This window comes from Pongo pygmaeus, chromosome X, assembly GCF_028885625.2.
Source record: "Pongo pygmaeus isolate AG05252 chromosome X, NHGRI_mPonPyg2-v2.0_pri, whole genome shotgun sequence".
NCBI classification, from domain to species: Eukaryota; Metazoa; Chordata; class Mammalia; order Primates; family Hominidae; genus Pongo; species Pongo pygmaeus.
The window spans coordinates 7,412,732-7,439,117 of NC_072396.2; the positions used below are offsets into that span (position 1 = coordinate 7,412,732).

The 26,386-nt window shown below is 40.6% G+C and overlaps 1 protein-coding gene across 5 annotated transcripts in view; it reads right to left on the bottom strand.

The window, feature by feature from the left end:
- The window catches only part of PUDP (pseudouridine 5'-phosphatase), a 377,730-nt gene that overhangs the window by 254,546 nt on the left and 96,798 nt on the right, over positions 1-26,386 (bottom strand). For 2 of the 5 annotated variants that reach the window (XM_054471286.2, XM_054471288.2), the window contains exon 4: positions 24,600-26,156. The exons of the other annotated variants lie outside the window; for them this stretch is intronic. In XM_054471286.2, coding sequence (XP_054327261.1) covers positions 25,980-26,156 — 177 coding nt within the window. In that variant the 3' untranslated portion in view covers positions 24,600-25,979. Of the gene's footprint in view, positions 1-24,599; positions 26,157-26,386 lie in introns of those variants that run through there. 5 annotated transcript variants of the gene reach the window in all.

The following is a 26,386-nucleotide window of genomic DNA, read 5'->3' on the forward strand; positions in this document are numbered from 1 at the left end:
TTTTTTGTATATTCAGTTGGATTTTTGATTATGTTGTCTAGGCATAAAGATGGCTTTACCACCTCCTTTCTAATCTGAGTGCCTTCTATTTATTTTTATTTTATTACTGCACTGGTTCCGATCTCTTGTAAAACGTTGAATAGAATGGGGAGAGTGGGCATTTCTATTTTGTTCCTAAACTTAAAGAAAAATATTAAGTTTTTACCATTAACAAGAATTTTAGATTTTTAGTAGATGCCCTTTATCAGGTTGGTTGAAGGAGTTCCTTTCTATTCTTAGTCTGCTGTAGGGTTTTAATAAGGGCTGGAGTTTGGGTTTTTTAAAAATGCTTTTTCTACATCTACTAAGATGATCATATTGTTTTTTTGTTTTTGTTTTTTCGTCTTTTTTAGTTTGACAATATTCAATATTGTGGGTAACACTGATTGGTCTTCAAATGTTTTGAAACAATATTATGTTTCAAATTACTTCTTACTTCTGTGACATAACCTAGCCTTCTCTCTTTTTGTTTTTTTGAGATGGAGTCTTGCTCTGTCGCCCAGGCTGGAGTGTAGTGGCGTGATCTCAGCTCACTGCAAGGTCCGCCTTCCGGGTTCACGCCATTCTCCTGCCTCAGCCTCCAGAGTAGCTGGGACTACAGGTGCTCGCCACCTCGCCTGGCTAATTTTTTTTTTTTTTTTTTGTATTTTTAGTAGAGATGGGGTTTCACCGTGTTAGCCAGGATGGTCTCGATCTCCTGACCTCATTATCCGCCCGCCTCGGCTTCCCAAAGTGCTGGGATTACAGGCGTGAGCCACTGCACCCGGCAGACATAACCTAGCCTTCTTTGTCTGAGTGTGTGTGCATGATTAAATAGATCACAGTATCACATTCTGCCAGGACCCACATGGCTGCAATGTATTCTTTTACTAGCACAGTAGCACCTGAATCTGAGCAACCCCTCAGAGGCGATGGAACTGAACAGGAGTGAATCTGCCCAGGCATGAAGGGCTCCCTTACAAAACAGTGTGATTGCAGTTTGTGTTCTTGGGTGTAACTACCTAGGAGGATTTCTTCAGTCTTCCATAAGGAGGAAGACAGTGTTCCCCACTACTCAGAGAACCGTTGTAGGTGTTCTTCCTGCTTTTTGAAAAACTGAGAGCTGTGGCCAGCCTGTGAGAGCACATCCTCTTCTCTCGGGCACATTCAGGATTTGCTTACTGGTCTGTTCACCCTGATAGAAGTTACTCTTCTCTGTCTGCTATATAGATTAACACCACTCACTGGAACTTCCATTTCCCAAAATTCCAATTCTGTCTTAAAGTCTTTTCTAAGCATGGCTTCTCTCTACATATTTGGTGCACCCTTCAGTGATTACAAAGATACTCCAAGGTCCTGCCATGATACTGAACAAAATTCAGATGTAGCAAAAGTGATCAAGGAAGCCAGCAAAGGGTTATCATTGTGGGGATGTAGTACAACCTCCCAGCTGTGAAGCCTTGCACACATCACTGCATATATCTGTGCTTGACTTTTCTGAACCTGAATTACTTGGTGAACAGGGTACCTTGCAGTTTGAATGACCCTCAAGCTCTCAGAACTTCTCCAACTTTAAAGCGCCCTATTCTAAGAGAGAACTGTATTTGTTAACCCCAGGGGAGACAAGCTTATCACTTCAGCCTTCCCTTTATTTAAAAAAGGTAATTTGTGCTAATTCTCCAGTACAAAGCACTTAAGTCAATTCATCATAGAAAGACCGTTAGGTGTAAAGTGATAAATATACTATGTCAACTTTGAAAATTTATTTAGCACTTTTCACTGTAAAAACTTCAGATTTCACAGGTCAGCAAAGAGAGGCTTTTGTTTAATTGTTTTGCATCATCAGATATCAATCTGTAGGGTAGGGGACATATCATTTAGGGAAACATGAAAGGGAAGGTAGGCACACCTCACTTTACAGAAATTTCTGCTGAAGCCCTAAATTAGTGTGTTGGTCTCCCCCATAAGCCTTCTGGCTTTTAGAGAACAGAGACTGCTTATTCTTATATTAAACTGGGTAAGGTGTTCTATATTGCATAACCTCTCAGAACTATAAATCTGTATTGTTTCTCTTTATCTCCACCTTCCAAGGGCCCCAGCAGCCTGCCCAAGGCTTCACTAGCCTTGCAACAATCATGGCACGGTAGTGATGGGAAGAAAAGCTGCAGGCTCAGTGCTCCTTGCCTACAGGGAATGGTGCTGATTCCTGTTGCAAAGCAGACCCATTATCAGAGGCCCATCAAGTCACACCATTCCCTTCCCTGCTGTCTCTTGGGTCTGCAATGACAAAGACATGGCAGAAACGCCACTATCCCTGCTCCTCTGCTTTGGTCAGATGCCACTGATGGATCGTTCAATTCTTTCCTGCAGAATCGTGCCCTCAGATCCTTCTGACAGTGTGCCAGATATCCAGCATCACCTTTGCAGTTTGGGAAGTGGCACCCAGCGTCCACCCAGCGTGCCTTTCTTGATCTTGTCCATGGTGCTGAGATTCTCTGTGGCCCCCATGCGGTTGGTCTCGCTCCATGGGTCTCCATCCAGGGTGATGCCCACCCTCCTATCACCTGTGAACATTTGGTAATATCTGGAGACATTGCTGGTTTCCGCCACTGGGAGCGGGTGCAACTGGCATCTAGTGGGAAGAGGCCAGGGATGATGCTGCACATCCCATGTTGCATAGACCCCCTCCCACAGCCAAGAACGATCTTGTTAAATGTCAGTAGTGCTGATGGTACACAGACGATGTCCCACAGCAAAGAATAATCTTTTTAAATGTCAGTAGCATCAAGGTTGGGGAACCCTGGTGTGTCTGACAAGGAAACCTGGGATTCTCTCTCCTCTAGGATTGGACTCTGTCCCATGGTGCTGTCCACAATGACTGGGATTTTGATACCTAAATCTTCCCTTAGGAAGAAATCTTTCCTCAGGAAACTTAATTATCCTGCCAGTGCTCACCAGCTGGAGTTTGACTTCATAATTTTATTGGTTTCCTGGAAACCTCTCATTGCATTCCCTCAGGTATCCATGATACCCAAACCATGCACATGTGTGACACACTGTGTTTAGCTTGCACAGCGTCTCATGCCAGAACCATTCCCGGCAGGTTCAGCTCATTCTCCCATCGCAGCCCTGCTCCCCTATGCCCGGTTACCAGCAGGTCTCCCAGCTGAGCCTGCCACACCAGGATAAAACCGTGGCCACGAGCCAACACCGAAAACTGCCACCTGCAAAAGTTGGCTCAAGTGCTGCCTGCTAACAACCGAATAAGTAAACCTTTGCTGCAGAACCTACCATGTACGCAGGTGTCTTCTAATATTTCTCTGATTCTTCTGAGCTTATCCTAAGATAACTTTTTCACACTTCACTTGCAAAGCTGGAAGACATATATATATGTGTGTGTATATACATACACACACACACACACACATATATATATGATAATATAGAGAGAATATATGTAAAGGAGAATATATATAAAGAGAATATATAATATATATAAATATATAGGATATATTCTATTTATAGACTATAGACTACATTATAGTCTATATATTTTCTACATATAGACTATATAGACTATATTTTTCTATATATAGTTTATGTAGACTATATTATTCTATATATATTTTATATATATTTTATATAAAGTTTATATACTGTCTATATATTGTCTAGACTATATTATTCTACATATAGTTTATATATAGAATGATATTGTCTATATATTGTCCTAGCAAACTCATAGATAGACTTTATTATTATTTGATATATAGTCTAGTACAGATAGACAATATTATCATTCAATAAAAATATATAGATATATATAATAGATACATAGTCTAGACTATATATCAAATGATAATATAGTCTTTCTGTACTACTATATATAGTCTATATATTTTAAGGAGGAAGATAATGGCTCGTTTTTTATCCAGTGTGAGACTCATAAACTTGTATTACTGAGTACAGATATCTCAATAGAGACAAGAAAATTCAAATTATTGGCAAGGTACTGTACATAATTGTATCCAAAAAAATCGGGCTATTTTGCATCCTAGCCAAGTTACTCTGCCCAGTCACAAGATCACACAGGCCAAGTCACGTGATCACTAAAGCTGGCATGAGAGGCCCCGACTCATCCAGGGAGTAAGAGAGTGAAGTCAACAGTGGGAATGTGGGAGCAGCTGGTCTGTGTAAAGATGTTCTGGGGAAAAACTGGGTCAGGCTTGGAAGACAAGGGAAGCAGTACCAGAGAAATAAGCTTGACTGGAATGAGGCAGCAATAGAGGCATTGATGGAGCTCAGTTCTAGAGTTATGGGAACTAAAAGGTACTCCACTCGGCCAGCCACCAAATGAAATGGGTAAAAAGGGCTGCTTGAAATGTACAAACCACGTGACTGGGAAGATTTCATAAGCATCTATCTGTATGGGTTTGCCCGGACTGACATAGCAAAGCACCACGGACCGGGCCGCTTACCACAGACATTGATTCTCTTGCAGTCCTGGAGGCTGGAGATCTGAGACAAGGTGTGAGCGGGGCTGGTTCCTCCTGAGGCCTCTCTCCTGGGCTTGGAGATGCTGTCTTCTCCCTGTGTCCTCACATGGTGTTCCCTCTCTGTGTAGGTCTATGTCCTCATCTCCTCTTCTTATAAGGACACCAGCCCTGTTGGATTAGGGCCCACTCTAGTGACCTTGTTTTACCTTAATCCAGTCTTGCCCATTCTGCAGCCCTAGGGCCACATGCAGCCCAGGACAGCTTTGAATGTTGCCCAACACAAATTCGTACTTTTTTAAAACATGAGATTTAAACACGGACCTGTTTTTTCGCTCATCAGCTATCGTTAGTGTATTTTATGTTTGGCCCACAACAATTCTTCTTCTTCCAATGTGGTCCAGGGAAGCCAAAAGATTGGACTCCTTTGCCTTAATCACTCCTTTAAAGGCCCTACCTACAAATACAGTCACATTCTGAGGTCCTGGGGGCTAGGACTTCAATGTATGGATTGGGTGAGGGGGCCTCGACTCAGCTCATAACAGCATACTTCTAATGGTGGTTCTCAGTCTTTATTTTGAGGAAAGTGGTCGCTTAAATAACGACATATGGAAAAGATACAATTTAAGTAATAGAGACTTCCCAGGCAAACCCCATGTAGGGGGAGGAATCGAACATATCAAGGGCATCTCCAAGCCCAAGGTGATAGAGGTGAGAAATGCTCACTTATTAGTGCCAATTTCAATCTCCTGATAGATTTTCATTTAGTATGCCGTAAAAGAAAATATCCCTGCAGACACTGGCACTTGAGGGATTACAGTGGTGGGGAGAAATTCCCTTATTTATTTGTGGAATTCAATGAAGCATTTCACAGGCCACCTTCTGGGGATAACCTGTTCATTGCCATGGAGTAAATCAATAGCCTTCATTAATTGGCAATTTGATCTCATTCACTTTACCCAACACTCATTGGCTGGAGGAATGATGGAGATTGGGAGCAGGCTCCTAAAAAGGGTCTTGAAAATGTTATTTCAACAAAGATTAATTTTGAGGCATTGAGAGTTTCAGAAAGGTTCACATTTTTTTTTCTAAAGCTCTTCTAAGCCAATCTTAAATGAATTCTCAGAGGACTATTTCTGTGGGTGCATGTCTGCTTGTGTGTATGTGCATGTGCATGTGTGTGTCTTGCCCCATTCCAATTCTCCATCCCCATGCTGAGGAGGCTGGATGATTCAGAATGCAAAATCAGGTGTATTTTTTAAAAATCATTATGTCAGTCCTCACCAAAACACTGGCTATTTCTATCTTTCCTTCTCATTTTACTCTGCTATAGGAATCTAAGTAAATCATCTTTAGGAAATACCAAGACCTACCAGGGGTTTTAGATTCATGGTGGCCAACACAACCTAGTATTGATAACCCATGTAAATGTTTGCCATCCAGATGACAAGAATAACGACAAGAGAAAACTAACATGACCTGCCCCATGGTGTGCTAGATCCACATCTCTTGGGGAATGTTTTGAAGCAAGTTAATACAAGCTACTTGATAAAAGGCTTCTGTGATGAAATGAGATTGGGGAAGCTGAGTTAAACAAAATCAAACAGTGTTCTGTGTTGGATGCTTCTCAAATCCTTAACCATGCTGAAAAGCTTAGAGTATTTCCAAGAGGATGGCATAGCACCCCGCATCCCAGACCTGCACAGCCCCTGCTCAGGTCATCTTGTGGGACGAACAGTATGCAAAACACACATTCCAGAACATGCTTGAAGAGAGGGGAGGCCACTCTCTAGCCTGGGCACAGTTCTGGCTCTGGCACACACTGACAAGGTGACACTGGGTGACTCATTTAGTCCCTCTGTAAACTGCCCTTCCTCATATGCAAGAGGCCATGGAACGTTGGCCTCTCAGACGTTACTGGCTCTAACATTATTTTGCCAAAAATAAAACAATTAGGGTGGATGTGTTATAGGAAAGGGGTCCAGATCCAGACCCCAAGAGAGGGTTCTTGGATTTTGCCAAGAAAGAATTCAGGTCGAGTCCATAAAGTGAAAGCAAGTTTATTAAGAAAGTAAAGGACTAAAAGAATGGCTACTCCATAGACAGAGCAGCCCCAAGGGCTGCTGCTTGCCCATTTTATGGTTATTTCTTGACGATATGCTAAACGAGGGGTGGATTATTCATACCTCCCCTTTTTAGTCCACATAGGGTAACTTCCTGATGTTGCCATGGCATTTGTAAACTGTCATGGCGCTGGTGGGAAGGTAGTAGTGAGGATGACTAGAGGTCACTCTCGTTGTCATCTTGGTTTTGGTGGAGTTTCACTGGCTTCTGTGCAACCTGTTTTATCAGCAAGGTCTTTATGACCTGTGTCTTGTGCCGACCTCCTGTCTCATCCTGTGACTTAGAATGCCTTAACTGTCTGGGAATGCAGCCCAGTAGGTCTCAGCCTCATTTTACCCAGCCTTTATTCAAGATGGAGTTGCTCTTCTTCAAATGTCTCTGACAGATGTAATAGGTAATGCTCAGACACTGGCATCAGAGGCAATGCAACCTGAACAGAATTGGCTGACATGTATCTCTGGGTATAAAGAAAGTCTCACCTTTCCCCCGAGACGTAATGATGATTGTCCCTAAAGCTTGCTTCACCCTTCCACGCTAAACTCGCTCCACTGCTCCATCATCTGCTTTAAAGCCACAAGGACAGCGAGTTAGGTCTTTGTCATCATCACTTTTAACTTTTGTTTAACTTTTAACAAAGATTGGCCTTTTTAAAGGCTCAATTATATTTAAAAAAAAAAAAAAAAACAAAAACTGCCTGCCACTTACGCAGTCCATTGATTTTAAACAAAGCTGGCAATGCAAGTCAATGGGAAAAGAATAGTCTTTTTCAACACATGGAATTGGAAAAACTGGATACCTATATGGATAAAAATGAACTTTGATCCCTTACCCCATACTCTGCACAAGCATTAAATTAAGATTAACTGAGATTTGACCTGAACGTAAAATCTAAAATTGCAAAGCTTTTACAATAAAACAAAGGTAGACAAAGACTCCTTCTACAAATACCTGGCACTAAACATTAAAAAATCATAAATTGTGCTTCATCAAAAATACATCTGCTCTTCAAGATAGATGAAAAGGCAATTCACTGACTTTGAGACCAAGTATTTGTGTTCAGAATATGTAAAGGAATTCTAAAACTCAACATAAAAAGACAAAAATAAAACAAAAACACAAGCAAAAAATGAAAAAATAGAAAATGAGCAAATTATTTGGACAAAAAGTTCCCAAAAAAGGAAATGCAAATAGCTAGCAATCACATGAAAAGATGCTCAATATTATTAGTTATCAAGGAAATAAAAAGTAAAACCATGAGATACTCATACCCATTAGAATGGCTACAGTTAAAACGACTGACAATACTAAGTTTTGATGAGGATGTGGAGCAACTGGAATGCTCATGTATTGAGGTGAGAATATAAAATGGTGCAACCACTTTTAATAACTACCCTATGGCTCAACGATTCCACTTATAGATACATACCAAAGAGATATGAAAGCATATATTCATCCACAGAAAGACGTGTACACAGATATTCATTGTAGCACTGTATTCATGATAACTTCAAATGGAGCAGAACCCAAATGCTTATCAAAGGATGAATGGATAAACATGCTGTTACATAGTCATATAATGACATACTACTAACAGATTAAAAAAAGGAATAACTATTGTTACCTGCAACGGAAACACATATAAATCTCAGAAATAGTATGTTGTTAAATAGGCCAGATACAAAATAGAATATGTTGCATGATTCCATTTATATAAAGTTCTAGAAGAGGCAACATGAAAGCCATGGTAATAAGAACAGCAGTTGCCTGAAGTTTTGGGGGTTGGTGATGTCAGGAAATTTTCTGGAGTGATGGAAATATTCTATATCTTTATTAGGATGATGTTTTCACAGGTGAATATATTTGTGTAAACTCATCAGAATATACAAAAAGATCCTACAACTCAAAATAAAATTTTAAAAAACCACAAAAAGTTATTGTGATGGTTAATATTGAGTGTCAACTTGATTGGATTGAAACGATGTAAGTATTGCTCCTGGGTGTGTCTATGAGGGTACTGTCAAAGGAGATTAATATTTGAGTCAGTGGACTGGGAGAGGCAGCCTCTTCCTCAATTTGGGTGTGTACCATCTAATCAGCTGCCAGCGTGGTAGAATAAAAGCAGGCAGAGGAATGTGAAAGGACTAGACTGGTTTAGTCTTCTGGCCTACATCTTTCTCCCACTTGGATGCTTCCTGCCCTCGAAAATCAGACTCCAAGTTCTTCAACTTTGGGACTCAGATCTTTGAACACAGACTGAAGGCTGCACTGTCGGCTTCCCTACTTTTGAGGCTTTGGGACTTAGACTGACTTCCTGGATCCTCAGCTTGCAGATGGCCTATTGTGGGACCTCACCTTGTGATCATGTGAGTCAATGCTCCTTAACAAACTCCCCTTTATATATACATCTATCCTACTACTTCTGTCCCTCTAGAGAACCTTGAGTAATGCAGTTATGCATTTTTATTAAATGTAGATTATGCCTTAATTAAAAATAAATATCTTCTCAACCTCCAAAAAGAGACTTTCTGTCTGAAACTTGAGAATAAGTCTAAAGTTTTCATTTAATAATGAATTTGTAAAAGACAGGAAAATTGATTTTGGCATTAATTTGTTCAACAAATATCTGTTGAGCATGTCCTATGTGGCAGGGGCTGAGTGTGGGGTGTGGAGTGGGTGAATGTACGGAACATATAGTTCCTGGCTCCCTAGAGCTCATGGTCTAGGGGTTGGAGAGAATCGGTACATTGGGATTTTAAAGGGGGTGCCAAAGGTGGTGATGACAATTTTCAGGGAAGAACAACTGGAGTGGAGCGAGGGCATCAACATGGATGCTGAACCAAGCCAATGTACTGCTAAGAGTGAGGTGGAAAGTATCATGCGAATCCCAGAGCTTCAATTGTTAATACACACTGGGGTGTGACCAGCAGACTGACAGAAGACAGCAAAGAGAGAGGGGTAAATGCCAACAGAGCAGAATAGCATGAGTTGTCAAGAGACAGGACTTTTCAAGGTGAAAGGAAGGGAGATGGTCCTGAAGCAGCAGTCATGTCTATGACCCACCCAAGTCCTAAGCGATGACAAATAGGAACAGAGTCAGGGTCCTCAGAGGACAATCTAGTTTTAATTAAGGCAAGAAGTTGAGAAGAATATTTTAAGAAACATTTGAGGACATATTACAGTTTGCTGGCTATGGGGTAGGGTAGGGAGGAAGAGAGAGATTTGGAATAAAGGGTATGGATGGGACAAGACAAAGCAGGGCACCAGCCCTACCTTGGTCCTTTCCTTAACTTGACAAAGCCACGTCCATGTTGATTCAGCCAATCTGACTCAGGTATTATGTAACTTGAAGTTGAACCATCCCCATTGATGTAAGTGGTGATACTGAGTAACACAAATGTGCTTTCTGGATTCACACATGCACTTTTTTTACATGAAAAGTTCAAACTTCTATGTGGAGATTTTTTTCAACAGTATCCTCAAGAAGTATTCATCATGCCAACTCTTTCTAGGAAAGGTATTTAAAAAAGAAGAAAAATGTCATTTCTGGCCCGGAATGTCAAGACATACATCTCTTAGAGATTTAGTTCTAATTATTATTGTAGAGTCTTGTGGGTATTTCTTATAATTTTAATTTTTACAAAAAACAAATCTGTCCATCCATGCATCTATGTATGTATTATATATGTATGCATCTATCTTCATCATCATCATAATTATCCATCTATGATCTATCTATTGTGTATCTATCTAATTATCTATGCAGAACTGCAAAATTTACAGGACTGGCCCATACCGCCCTCTGCTCCCCACTTTGTCTAATCTTCAAAATCAAGTTTCTGGACACAGGGCTATGAAATGCAAAATGAAACAGCTCATGTCCAATGGTCTGACACTCTGCTGCTCATGAAAACCTGCAACATCCAACTGAGTTTTTCATTTTTAACATCAGCAGGTCTAGTTCTCTATCTTCATAGAGAGTTATTTTTAATTTTATTAGGGGATAAATTCTTTTTTTATAAAGAAATTATTAGGTATCAAAATACCACAATCTCTTTATGGATTCAACTAGATTATGTGTATGGGCAAAGTATTTTCAACTTAAGAATAACATTCCTGTTCCTTGAACACTATTTTGAAAGTTTGGATTAAGGGATATTAACTTCCTTAAGACAAAACAGACTCACAGTTGAAAACTACTCACCTTCTGTATAGAAGTTGCTTAATTAATATCAATGATTTTTATTGTATTGGAACAAAATAGACTACAACTTTTTATAAGATATATATGGGTTTATTACTAAATATTCTTAAAATGAATATATGCTATAATATTCTTATTTTGAGGTAATATATACATAGCCTGCAAAAATTAGGTTTCCTGGTGTCATTAACCACTTACGCAATTATTTTTCTGAAATGAATACACATGCTGTACATGCAGTTTTGCCTGAGTTTTAAAACAATGTATATTGGAATCTTGGAACTAAAAATGAGAAAATCAGTGTCCCCTTGATGTCAATTTCAGTTTCAACTGCACTTGCTATTTTATTTTTAATTGGTTACATTATCTCTACATTGTCACAGTTGATGGTATTTGTTTTCTTCTCTGTGACCATAATTTCCACAGATTTAACCATAATGCATCCTTAAAGATTACAAGAAATCTTTTAGACACAGGTCCTCTCAGTTGCTGAGGATCCAACCTTTACTCATTTGTTTTCTTCATGAATATATATTTCCTGAGTTGTATGTTTGTACATAGCTATTTGTAGCCTTTGAAGTTTATGGAAGTTTGTTTGGTTGCATTCTTGGGGCACATTTTCTTTCCCTAAACACTGTTAAGGTTTGGATATTTGACACTTCCAAAGCTCATGTTGAAATTTAGTCCCCAATATTGGAGGCTGGGCCTAATAGAAGGTGTTTGGGTCATGGGGACAGATCCCTCCCATTGAATAGATTAATGTCCTCTCCTGATGGTGAATCAATTCTTCCTCTATTAGTTCCTGCAAGACCTGGTTGTTAAAAGAGCGGGCCATCTCCCCGGTTTCTCTCTTGCTTCCTCGCTCATGTAATCTCTGCACATGCTGGCTTCCCCTCCTCTTCTGCCATGAGTGGGAGCAGGCTGTGGCCATCACCAGATGAAGATGCCCAATTTTGAACTTTCCAGCCACCAGAATCATAAGTCAAATCATCCCTTTTCCTTTATAAATTATCCAGCCTCAGGTATTTTTTATAGCAACATAAAAAGGACAAGGACTTTTTGTATCTTGCCCCACTGTCTTCTAGCATTTCATATGTCACATAAAGAAATCTTAGCCTCCTAGGTTTTTTTTTCTGAATATCCACAGAATTCTTTTCATAACTTCAAATACCAGGAATTTATTGGGATATTTGTTAATTATTCAATATAAACACAGCCTTGTAATTCTTGGACTATTTCTGTCTGCAGATTCAAATTTCATTGTATTTCAGGAATTTCACCTTGAACTGTATCTTTGAAAATTTGTTTTCATGTTCCATTCATTTTGTAACCCATGCAAGGCATTTAGTGTTATAGATATTTGATCTCTTCCCTACCACCCCCTCCCATCCCCCTCTTTTTCTCTATCTCGGTCTTCCATCTTTTACTTTTTGTTCTTTTCCATCTCACATGCTCATTTTTTCTTCTCAAAACCATCCTTCGAATTCCTTCAGTGGTGTCTCATCTCCTTTTTGTTGCTTCTATCGTGACCTTTGATTTTGGTCTCTTTTTGTGTCTCTCTCTCTGAGATTCTGAGGCTCTGCCTATTCCGTTTTTATTCTCATTTGTTTCTAATTTGTTTCCAAGACTCTGTCTACTCCCTTTTCATTCTCATTTATTACTAATTTATTTCTGAGGCTTTATCCACTCACTTTTCATTCCCGTCTAACCTAATGTATTATCAGTTCTTCCTTAAAGCCTTATATTGCTTCTTTAAATTCTCATTTCAGAGAAACCATATTGTCTTTAATTGATTCCTTAGAAATAACTTTGTTCATGGTTTTTGGCTGCGTTGTGGTATATAATCTTTCCGGTTCTCATCTTCATAAATCATGTTCTGTTCTTCTTTTTTCATTTCAGCACCATTTTAAAGGCCCCTGGCTGGCTCCACCCTTTTTAAGTAGCATTGTTCCTCATCTTTTTGGACTAGAATTTTGGGCAAAGTTCTGGGGAAAGGGGAAGAGGAATGTGCTAAACAAATGGGAAGACTGGGTTTCAGTCTGTTATCTCTAGGATTTTTCTCAGCTGGACTTGGCCTGTGGGTTATCTGGTCCAGCATAGCAGACATCTTCCAGGCTCACAAGGAGGCTGTGCATTTTACAGAACATTTTAATGTGATTATTTTACCTTGACTTATCTTCACCAGGCAGCTTTGGGCAAAGACGGCCAGGTAGCTTTTATCTTATTGACTCTTCCTTCTATCCTATGCCATGATTGAAACATGATGTAGGCTTCCAAAACCAGGCCATGAACCTTGATCTTAACTTTCTAAGCATGGGATAAACACATTTCCTTTCAATGTGTGCCACCCATCCACTTTGGTTAACTATGAGCTGGGTCCACTGTGCCTGAGTCACACATAGAAAGACACCTCCTCTTGGAGTTCCCAAATACCTCCAACCACTTCTCATACACTTGGCTATCTTCCTGCATCTACCGTGATCCAGGGTTATAGGGGATCTGCAGCTTCATCAAAGAACATTTGTTTGTTTCTTATTCTCTTGTTTGCTTTGGACTGGTTTCATAAAGGAAATGAGACAAAAATATACTACCATTTGAAAAGAAAAGATAAATTCCTTCTTTCAAATTCATTCCTTTTTTATTCTTTCCAATGAATCTCATGGGGTGAGGGGAGGACTGAAGAGAATGTCTAATCTACTCAAATCCAAAAAGTCACAGGTATAAGGCACAGAAAATTTTACCAGTATAATGATGGCAGTTTTAATGCTCTATAAGGACAGACTATGCAAAAATGCTATTAATGAGGATGAGGAGCTACAGCAACAAACCTGATGAGGAACTGTAATTCTATTAGAGGGACGTATATAGCCATCCTTTTTTTCTTTAATCCAAAACAATTAGATTGTTTATATAGACAGCCACATTCAATTCTAAGCTATTTGACTGAAATGCACCAGAGGATGTAGATATATATATATCCTTTTACCTTAATTTCCATTTTATTCTTTCCCTCCCATTTTATCTGTGCTATAGAGTACGTTTTTCCCACTTGAGCTCAACATGCTGTTGTGCAGAAAGCCTTCTCTTGGGAGTTCCCAAAATGTTGGCCCAGATGAGTGCAGGAGACATTTGGCCCAGGTGAGCATAGCAGATATTTACATGAAATATTAGGGAGCATCCATCTGGGCTATGTGACTTAGGCTGGCAATACACGAAAGAGGATCCCGATTTGTTGTACAAATCACCCTCAGAGCTCCCAACAGTGAACACGTAGGGGGTTCTTTTCATTTTCATGATGCTTAATATAATCTTTAAAAATAATTAAAATTAGGTGAAGTGTGTAGATTTCTGAGAGATTACAGAAAGACACTAGTTTTGATACCTCTTGCTTGTAGCATTTGACTGACGTAAACAAACTAAAAGGTTTAAAAAGAACACGGATTCTTCCCAGTAGTATAGTGCAATGGGTAGGGAAAAAAGTTCAAAATTGATAAATAGACCAATATTATTCTCAAAACTCATACCATTGTGATTGGGAAGAAATGAATACATATTACTTAGTCACTTCATGTTACTATATACTTAGATTAAAACAACAAAAAGGAAATTATAGGAAAAAAAGTCATACATTTAAAGGATGGAAGAAAATTCTAGGTTTACTCAGAGCTCAAGATCCCATTGGGATGAATATCGTTCTTTCCTCAGATTGTTCCTTCATTTCATTCATTCACTTATGTATGCATTTATTTATTTAGAGATGGGGTCTATTTCTGTATTTATTTATTTATTGATTGATGGAGTATTGCTCTGTTGCCCAGGCTGGAGTATAGTGGCACAATCATAGCTCACTGCAGCCTTGAACTCCTGGGCTCAAGTGATGCTCCTGCATCAGCCTCCTGAGTAGCTGGGACTACAGGTGTTTGCCACCATGCCCCACTAATTTTTAAGTTTTTTTTTGTATTGATTGGGTCTCCCTATGTTGCCCAGGCTGGCCTTAAACTTTTCAGCTCAGTGATCTTCTGCCCTGGCCTCCCAAAGTGCTGGGATTACAAGTGTGTCCCTTCATTTCTAATGAAGGAAGGTTTTCCTTTGAATATCTCACAACAGATATTTTTAAAAGAAAGGCAGATTTGAAGCAACCATCAACAAGGTTTATTTGAAAATTAATCTGATATTTACAAGTGCATTATATAAGAGAAATGTTACAGACTGAATTGTGCCATGCCTACCCCAAAACTCTTCTGTTGAAATCCTAACACCCAGTACCCGGAATGTGATTGTATTTGGAGATGGGTCATTAAGGAGGAAATTAAAGTAAAATGAGGTCACATGGGTAGGCCTTAATCCAATAGGACTGGTGTCCTTACAAGAAGAGGAGATGAGGACACAGACACCCACAGAGAGACGACCCTGTGAGGATGCAGGGAGAAGACACCATCTACAAGCCCAGGAGACAGGCCTCAGGAGGCACTATCCCTGCTGACACCTTGATCTCACACCTCTAGCTTCTAGAACGGTAAGAAGAATTTCTGCGGTTTAAGCATTCCCATATGTGGGACTTTGTTATGGCTGCCTGAGCAGCCTAATGGGGGTGCAAAGACTTTCTTTAAATAATGTATAACAATGTTGGTTTGGAAATGACTATCCAGTGTTAAGTTCAAAACTTTATCTTCATGGGTGCTGCTATGAGTAAGTGTCTAATTTGGGGGCATAATATTGACATTGTTTGGGAGAAATGCAGACTCCAATCAGTGCAGAAAATGGCACAGAATAATGTTTAAAAATGCCCTCCAGGCCATAACATGGTTGGGTTAGGAAGAGGAATACTAACCATTCCAATCCTAAAACACAGAATTTTGGGTTTCTTTCTGTGAGTTCACCACCTCTGACCTTCACAGGTAAGGGACCATCACACAGACATCTGCCATTTTCATATAACTCTCTATCCAAACAAAGGCTGAAAATTCAGCATGGAGGAATTCTCCCAGCACCCGTGGTCAGCCCCTTGGCCTGCATCCCCACCCTGGGCACTGGTGTGGGGGTGGGATTCTTTATGAACTTGGGCCCCAATTCTGCTTCCCCTGGAAAGCTGGACCCACACAACATCACCCTCATATGCAGACCCTCATGTCTGGGCACCTGTGCCTACCCGGAGCTGGGGGTCTGCTCTAGAAGCTCGTTCAGGACAGGATACTCCCATCCAATCTGTGCCCACCATAGAAAAGAGCCAGCCAAGTCCCTGCTACTGCAGGGCTCTTGGAAAAGCTGCCCTGGGGAAGTGTCCCAGGAAAGGGCAGGGGGACAAAAAAAGGTCGCAGTGATTTGCCTCCAGACACTGGACACTCTTCCCTGGAGAGTACAGGGCATGCTCCTCTCCAAACCTGATCTTGCTACATTTGTGCTGCCCACAGTAGGGGCGCCACTGAGTTTTCAAAGAAGACAGCAGGCCCTGAATTGTGCAAGGAAAATAAGTGCTTGAATTTTGTAGCATACATGCAGTGTTCTACTTTTAAGAATGGTACTGGGCTCCTCTGATATTCAAGAAAGGCCCCCGACAGCTCAGATGGTAGCTTTCTAATCCTGTCTTCCCACATGCACATTTACCTCCTCCACCCAAGAACTGAATAACAGACATGAGTGCTCGGGACATCATGCAGTATACTGTCATCCCCTTCCTAAGACCCCCTCTCCCCATCTCTTGACACCCCTCTTCTTAGCTCCCTCTTTCTTTCTGGCCTGTTACACTCAACCTCTCCAGCGTCCTAACAAGTACCCACTCAAACCTACTTCCTCTCCTGCTGTGCTTCTTCTTCAAAAGTGCTTTGCTTCTCATCCTCCCCTTCTTTCCTTGCCCTCTTCCTTGCTTCCCTCTTCAAAGCACTTCTCAGCTACAAATGAGAAGGAAGCGATCTGATTAAACAGGCGATGAGCAGAGTCACGTTCTGAGGGGATTTGCATTTTTAAAAGATTAATGACCACATCTGACAATGTCACCCTGGAATCTTATGCAGAGTGACAGGGGAGTGGGGATGAGCTCCGTTCAGGGCAGGAAGCGAGAGTTTGGATCTGAAGTACTTTTCAGATGCTGAAGTCATAGGAGCTTGCAGTTGCTTCCTGGGCGGAGCCATAAACAAACATCTCTTCTGCTGAGTGGGGTCTGAGAAGATAGAGGGAACTGTGACCCAGGAGCTCTGGAATTATCTGGCTGTGTTACACTTTGCAGGACTACACAAATTTAAGTGAAAAAAACATGCTTTTCGTCCACCTGGCTGGCCTCTTAGCCTGCTCTCCTCTTACTGTTCCCTCGAAGGCATCATTTTTTGAAAGAGAAATTTAAACTCTGTCCATCTCATTCCCCTTTGGAAGAAAGTTAAGATTCCTTTCTGAGCTCTTTCATCATCTGGAGTTTAAAAGCTTCCCCTCCTCTGTCAACTCTCTTTGAATCCCTCATGTCACACCAAACTACAAAAGAGACAAATACTTTTGCATGACTCCCTGCAGGCTCCATTTTGCCCTGTAGTGACAGCCCCATGTCTTGGCTTTCCTGATTGGAAAAACTTCTCAAGCTTTCTACATTCATGATCTCCGCTTCTTCAGTGCAACCTTCTCCAGTTTGTCTCTGATCTCCAATGGTCCCTGCATTAATCCTGTCCAAGCCACAGGTGACCCTCATATCATCTCAGCTTCTACTTCCCAGTCTCTCTTTTTTTTTTTTTTTTTTGAGACAGGGGTCTCTCTCTGTTGCCCAGGTTGGTCTCAAACTGTTGGGCTCAAAAGATCCTCCAGCCTCATCTTCCTGAGTAGCTGGTAGGGGTGTGAGCCCTTCTGCTTGGTCTCCAGTCCTTTGCTTTTCTTTTTTGACCTATACAACATTTGGTGGTTGACGTCCATGTTCATGTAATTGTCTTCTCTGGCTTCTCGGGGCCACCATGCATTCCCTTCTCCCTCTTTTCATTTATTATCTTTTCATCTAGTAAGACCCATCTTCCCCTAAAGATGTATATTTTCCTCAAAGCAAGGATTGGCTTACCTTCACAAACTAAGTCTCCAATGACAACATAAACTGAAATGCAATATAAATCATGGACAGATGTGAGCTCATCTTCTACTTCCTGTGTCCTCTGCTGGTTCTTCTCACCAACGTCATGTATTGCTAAGTAAGCGAGTGATGTTAAGTTAGAAAATGGACTGAGTCCATTAATACATTTGGCATGCTCCGAAGTCCTCACCTGAGATCTATCTACTCTCCAAATTACACTTGTTAGAAATACAGGAAGATCCTTTTCACACGAGCTAATTAGGGCGAATACATGTAAGTGTTGGTAAGAAGTACTAGAAACACTGGTATTTGTGAGATTTCATTGAAGAACCAACTTCCACCCAGCCCTTCACATTGTTCTCTTTTGGTAATTTCTTGTCATTTCCTCCTTTTATTATCAATAGAGCTGCTGTGAACATGCATGTACAAGTTTCTGGATGGACATATGTTTTCATTTTTTTGGGGGGGGTAGACATCAAAGAGTAGAATTGCTGGGTTGTATGATGAATCTGTGTTCTAACTTTTCAGAAACTGGACTTCTACGGCTTCCTGATTTCACCTTCCACGCCATTTCTGTAGTGAGGCCCACTCCTTGGCCTTACAAGACCTGAATTAAGTTAGGTGCCCAGAGCCGTTCTGTCATCGACTCTGTTCTTTCCCTTGCTAGCCTGTGTAATAATTGGCAATCAGACCTTTATGTGAGCAATGGTTTCATATGTCTCCCCAACTATATTACAAGTTCCACGGGGGCAGGGCTATGTCTATCTCCTTGACCTCTGTATCTGTGATGCCTGGCAGAGGGCTGTGAACACCGGTCACCCTCCATAAACACTGGGAGACAAACAAGGGAGTCAGTAGAGTTAGTTTTTTGCTTTTTTACCCCCAGAACTCTTAGAATATGATTTGAGCTATTCCTTCAAGGAAGTCCTGGGGCAGGTGACCATTCATAGATGACATGAGGGAATGCACAGCACATGAGTTTGCAGGAAAATGCAAACCCCACGTTGAAATTTGATCCCCAATGTTGGAGATGGGGATTTACAGGGGGGTGTTTGGGTCATGCAGGCGGATGCCTCATGAATGGCTTGGTGCTGCCCTCATGGTAATGAGTGGGTTCTCTATTCAATCCTGCGAGAGCTGATTGTTAGAAAGAGCCTGGCACCTTCCTCTCCTCTTTCTCTTGCTTCTTCTCTCACCACGTCATCTGTGCACACAGCAGCTCCCCTTCCCGTTCCACCATGAGTGGAAGCTCCCTGAGGCCTCACCAGAAGCAGATGCCAGTGCAATGCTTCTTGTACAGCCTGCAGAACTGTGAGCCAAATAAACCTCTTTTCTTTATAAATTATCCAGTCTCACTCAGGTATTCCTTTATAGCAATGCAAAACTGACTAAGACAGGGTATCAGGAAACCTAGCTTTGCCTGAATCTGAGAACTTCATCAGGACTCTTGGAACAATTTGGCCCACAGGTCCAAGGCTGATTTTTGTCACAGTGAAGTTCAGGTGGTAAGAATTCTCACTGGTGGCTGTTGAGGGTGGTGGTGGTGGGGATGGGTCATATGGAGAATTAGCAGTGGGAGACTAGAAATTAAAGTGGAGAAAGGGAAGAATTAAAAGTCAAAAACAGCGTGAGGGAGGAAAGCAATGGATATAACACCTCGGATCTTTATCCTTGAGAGGCCTTAAAAAATCTACTTAATAATAATCAGATGCTATTCTATAAGAACTTTGAGACTAGACATGTGATGACTTTTAGGAACCTGCACTGTGGCTGAAAATGTATGCATATCTAGCTGACTCAGATCCAGTCTTAACTGGCTCATAACTTGCTTCATAAACATGACTGTATGTTAGCAAGGAAATGAGAGAGAATAACAGCACATCACATAGGCATGAAAAGTATTTGCAAAGCAGCAGTTCTCAAAAATGACATTTTGCAGTGTTTTCCAGAAGCAGATTCAGAAAACTTAAGACCAAAGTAATGAGGGAGCCATCTCATGACTAGATGAGCAGAAGCATACCAAAGGCTTAGTATTTCCCCAAGTAGTAGGCACCTCAAACTTATTTAAGGAAAATACTCTTCTTGATGAAACAGATACTGCAGTTGAAGCAGGAATGTGTTTGGTGTGCTGCCTTAAATAGCATGGGTAGATGTTCAAACATGTTAGGACTCACTGGCCCCAGGAAAGACCCACAAGTATCTAGTCTACACCAGGAAAGTGACGATGAAACACCAAACAGCTTATCTCCTCTAATTACCAAGAAAAGTATTTCTTTCCCAATGGTTGAAGACAATACTGTTGGGAATGATGAAGTTTTCTGGAGTGTGAAGTGGATATGTCTTATAAGTTTAATCCACAGCTTCACCACTTCATAAGTGGATAATCGAATTGTGCCTCAGTTTCCTCAGACTTGGGGATATTAAGAGTACCCTCAGTCACCACAAGGTGGGTACTAACGTAAGAAAAGAGTGTAGCAAAAGCCCAGGGGCGCATGTTCTTAAAGTGCCTAGTGTGGGATTAGAATGACAAGTGGTAGATGACCTACTTGTGCAGAAATTTAGAGTTATTTTGTGATTTTCAAATGATCATCAGCATATGAGAATACTTTATACTAACTGTTTCCTGTGAGTTTTCCCTATTTCAGCAACTATCTTGTCTGTGCCTTTCTTTGCTAGGTAAGCACTGTTCTATTGGTTGGTAGGCTTAGCAGCTCTTGGTTTTGCCTTCATGGGAGACAAACAGCATGCACCCCCGAGTAGCGGTAAAGGAATGGTACCCTTCAGCGTGTTCTGTCCTGGGCCTCTGGCAGATCCCCTGTGGTTTCGCTCTGTGTCCCCACCCAAATCTCATCTCAAACCGTAATCCCCACATGGGACTGGTGGGAGGTGATTGGATCATGGGGGTGGTTTCCCCCATGCTGTTCTCATGATAGTGAGGGAGTTCTCACGAGAGCCAATGTTTTTAAGTCTGGCACTTCGCTCTTTCAGTTTCTGTCCTGCTGACTGTGAAGAAGGTACTTGCTTCTCCTTCCGCCATGATTTTAAGTTTCCTGAGGCCTCCCCAGCCACGCAAAGCTGTGAGTCAATTAAACCTCTTTCCTTTATAAATTGCCCAGTCTCAGGCACTGTCTTTTTAGCAGTGTGAAAACGGACTAATACACACTGGCTTTTGGTTCTCTGGGTTTCCTGGATTTCTGCCCTACTAACATACTTGATTCCTGGCAGTGAGGGGTTGGTCTCCACCTGGCTGGTATCTGCATGCCAGGTTTCTGGTCTAGCTTGCAGTCTAACTCTTTCCAGGTGCATATGCTCAGATTCAAGCTCCCCAATCCCCTTGTCCTCTTGGCTGGTGGCATAACCCATACCTGGGCATGACTTCCTGCTTATATGGACTGCTTGGAGTTTGCCTTTTTTCTGTTTGGTTGTGTGGAAGTGACCCTAAGAGATGAGCCTGGGCATATTCGAAGAGATAATGACTGAGAGGTTTAGCCATACATAAAACAAAGCAGAGCCCCAGGGAAATCTAAAAAGTCCAAACAAGATCAACACAAAGTAAGCCACACCTCAACAGACCAAAGATCAAGAGCAAAACCTGAACGGTAGCTAGAAAAAAAGAGACTGCCTTAAAGGTGTGACTGCAGGACCAAGAGCTGCTTTTTCAATGGAAAACAGGAGTCAGGTAAAAAGAAAGCTACATATTTAAAAGATGAAAAAATACTGCTCTTAAACTGGAATTGAATATGCAGTGAAATGCAGTGAAAACATCCTTGAATAGAAAGTCAAATACAGACACTGTCAGACAAACAACTGAGATGATTTGCCATCATCGGATCCATATATGTAAACACTAAATGATGTTATTCATTGACTGGAGTTTCTAGAAGAATGATAATTAAAATTGATAGTGAAAATTCTTTTTTGTTTGTATTATTAACTCAATTTGCTCCACCTCCCTCCAATTCCTACATTGAAGCTCATTAACCACCGTAATGTGTCTGTATTTGGAGCTAGGACCTGTAAGGAGGTAATTAAGGTTAAACAAGGTCATTACGGTGGACTCTGATCCAATAGGACTGAAGTCCTTGTAAGAAGAGGAGATGAGGACACAGACACATACACAGAAGGACAACCATGTGAGGACACAGGGAAAAGACAGTGTCTACAAGCCAAGGAGAGAGGCCCGAGGAGGAACCAGCCCTGCCCACACCTTGATCTCACACTTCCAGCTTCTGGAGTGTGAGAGAATAAATGTCTGTTGTTTAAGTACTCTAGCCTGAGGTATTTTGTTACGGCAGCTGGAAAAGACTAAGACAGTTCATTTCTGACTTTTAAATGGAATGACTATTTTACCACTATGTACAGTATTAACTGTTGGTTTACAAAGAGATAGGCATTCTTTATATTTATCTATTTATTCTCAGTTTATTTTGACTCTGAATATGGAATACATGCCAATTCTTTCCTAAAGTGAATTTTGAAAATATATCATTTTAAGTGACTTTGCCTATGTGAAGGATGAATTCACCATCCCTTTCACACAGTTTTGAAATAAGCAGTGAATGAATACGACTTCATGCTTCCCAAGCCTTCATCTTCACTCAGAGATTAGGGAATATTAAAATTCTCAAGTAGTTTTTAAAATACATTTTGTCCCCTAGAGAAATAATTATTAACATTTTGGTAAATATTTGAAAATATTTTCATGAAAAAAATTCATTTCATATACCATGTTGTTGAAATTCACATAGAACTTGAAAATTACGGGCATTTTGCAATGAAGAATATCCAATGCTTTAATACGAGGGTGACAGTTTTACAGTTTCAAAAGGACTCTGTGAGAAGCCCCTGCCATACTGTTGGGAACCAAGGAAAGGGAGGCAATGACTTAATCCTTCACAAACAACTTAGGTCAAAAGATGTACAGAAAAAAATGTAGTTAATTTGAGGAGCAATTAAATTGGAACAGGTAACACAATGATCTCACTGCGGATTGCAACACTTCTCTCTGTCCCTTGTGTTTTCCATGGTGCTGGAAAAAGATCTCGAAACCAACCCCAACATGTCATGACTAAAGTTTAACAGACAAAATACCCTAAGTTATGTTCTTATTCAGTTTTGTACGTCTGCAATGACTGTCATGTAAGTAAAGAGTATTTCCTGAATTAATTCCATCCGGATGACAGTTTTTCTGATGAAAACAGTTACAATCCATGGAAATATTGTGTGGCTAATGAAGGAGAAAAAAATAACAGTGCTTATGTGTACAAAATATTGTCTATTCAAGAGACTCAAAAAGAACCAGAATATTTTGAGCCATCCTGAAGATCTGCTTTCAGAGATAACGTGTACTCCTCAGTCAACAAATATTCTCACCAACATCTTTGTAAAGCAAGTCTCTCCAACCAACAATAACCACCAGAGAATACTACAGACTTTGAAATGATACTGCTAATATCCCTTGCTCTTTAACACTTCATTTTCTCTTTTTAGAAGATAATAGTTCTAGAGATTGCTTGTGAAACAAAGAGTCTCATGTGAGACCAAGGAGCTTTAGTAGACTGCTTGTGGAGCAGAAGAGTACAGTGTAGACCACAGAACAATGTTCTGCAGAGGCATTATTACAGATAGGTGAAAACTCATTATTTTTCATTATAAAACTTGTTCTAATGTGCACGTTTTTTAAAATTTCGAAACACCATATAAATGTGCCAAATTTAGCATAACTGCCAAATGTAATCAAAGAAATATAAACTGCAGTGTCTAGACACTGACTACTGTTGCACAGCAGCATCACTCCTATTCCTTAGAATGCCGATTCTTTCAAGTGTAAGACAGGTGTCTTCCAGATTTTTTTTTATATAAATCACCAAACTCCATCTGAGGATTTATGAGGTGGAAAAAAAGTCTAATAAGTAGTAATTAGTAAGTTCTTAAGTGTTGTGTATGTTTCATTTAAGTGAAATTAAGATGACATTGATAGTGCCATCTCTTGGATGATGTCAGCAGTATAACAGATCCTTCCTAGGGGCATACAATATATAAGCAAACATTAGCTGCTAGTTACAGCACACCTGTATACACTCTACTAATCACTGTGTATCCCTAATACAACATACTTTCAATGAGCTATGAAAGCATAATTACTCTTTAAACTTCCTTGGCATGTATCACTCTAGTGTAAATTTGTATTACCATATCTCTGTGAAATCCATGAGCTATTCAATGGAGTAACATCCCTAAAATGTATTGAAGCAACCTGGCTAATGTGGAAGAATAAAAAAGAACGTATGTGCTTTGGCCAAGCATCAGTCTGTGTTCTTTGTCTAAAAATATAAGAATCTGGCTGCAGCTTTGGTTAAAAAACAGTAACGGACATGAGATCAAATTTACCCTGTAGGAAATTCACTCAGATGTAGACGCACATCACTTAGATATGCATTACACCCATCTGTCTTACTCATACAAAATGGCTTAATGATTAGAAAACACCAACATAAATACTTTGGAAGGAGAAGATACTAAATCAAAGAAATAAGTCTTTCATTGAAAGCCTCTATTCACCACTGCAGGAGCACGACGGCTCACTTAAAATATATAAATATCCGTTTACAGTTGGAGTACTAATTGGGATTTTTAAAAAATTTAATTAGTCACATATATATTTTACATTTCTTGGAAGACTGTTTTTTTTTAAAGGTAAAATCATGACTCTCATACAAATATCAACATGTGTCAAAAGATTTTATTAAACTAATTCAATTTGTTAGGGAAATGGTAAGACGTTACAACTGGTTAAGAGGAGCATTAAAAGTGCAGACATATATTCAGGCCATCAAGAATGAGGAAATGAATTTGCTAAATTGATGTAACATCAATCAATAGCCAGGGCCTGTCATTCACAGACAATCACTCCACCACACGCACACATGCATTCCTACGGTTTGTCCACAACTTCCAGAGCTGAAGAGCAGCTCAAGGACATCAAAGGGCAGAAGCCACTAGGAAGGGCTGAGCCACAACGGAGCAGTGCTCCTTCACTCCCGATTTCCATGGCTACCACTGTTTTTCTCTGGCAAATCACAGACGAATTTTAAAGACCGAGTAAATCTATAAAAGCGATTAATCACAGAGGTTCAATGTCTGATAAATTATTCCAAAAGTGTTCCTGGGCACTCAGACTCACCAAGCATACATTCTGAAATCAAATTCTATTTCTATCCAAAAAGCGTAGCCCATCAGTATTCTTAAAGGAGGCAAATGGTTGTTCTGAGGTAGAAAACATTCTCCAATGTAGGTAAGGATGTAGATACCAGGTAAATGTTACAGTTGTGTTCATACTAACAATAAACTATGGATGATGTGGCTCAGAGTCAAGTCAATGAGGAAAGATCCAGAGACATTCTGAGGTCACAAAAAGAATTTAAATGTTAGCTAACAAGGAGTGCTCATCAAAAACAGGACTTTCCCACTCAGACTGCAAACCAGGCAGAACTACCATCTCGCTTTATTAGTTGTCATTGCATGTTGACATCAACACTGAGGAGAGTGATGCAGATGATAGATATAAACATATCTACATACATATGCATACATAAAGCATATACTTATATGCATACACAGTTTACATTTCCCAGCCAGTGTTCAGAAAAACTAGAATAAGAGAGAAGTGATGTTCCATTTTGTCTTGGAAAAGTGTATATTTTACATATACATGCATGCATATATCTACATACATATGTATATAATGCCTACCTGCATATTACCAAACTGATACACACGTGTATATATGGAGGTGCGTGTGTATATACATGTACATTCACTTTATCACATACTCCATCAGCTTGATTTCTGAGATGGTAATTCAAGTTTCATCTTTGTTCTGGGCTTCGTTTCTGTCTCTACTGTATTTTTTGTCTCAACCGTCAAGTCACATTTTATCAACATGTTAAACTGGGACAAACCAACATGGGATGGAAACTCCAATCTCAGGAGGCTAAAATCACGGCGCAGGTTGGGATTGAAGAGTTGCTGATTTCCTTTCCCTTTCTTCCAGCAGTGTGGACCATGAGAGTGGGCTAGGGGCGGAAGACTGAGGCCCTCCCTCTCACTCATAGGGGGGCAAACCAAACAGCTCGGGCTGGAAGTCCTGCAGGGAATTCAGCACCAGGGTGGCCTTCGTCGTCAGATCTCGGCTCAAGTTTCCGTCAGGAACCATGACCACCTGCATCCCAGCTGCCAGGGCCGCCTCTACCCCGTTGGGAGCATCTTCAAAGACAAGGCACTGTAGGAAGAAAAAGAAAGTCGAGATGGCCTTTTATGGAACCAGACGTGTGGATGAAGTGTTTATTATCGTCGTCACCATTGGCTCTGCAACTGTGCAGAAAGAGACAGAATTACAGTGGGGGCTCCCCACAGTAGAGATTGTGGTGAGGACAGCATGCTGTTTCTTACTGGCTCCGGGGGTCTCCCCGCCGTGGCTCCTTTAAAGGGGAGAGGTTTCTGTTGCAGCCA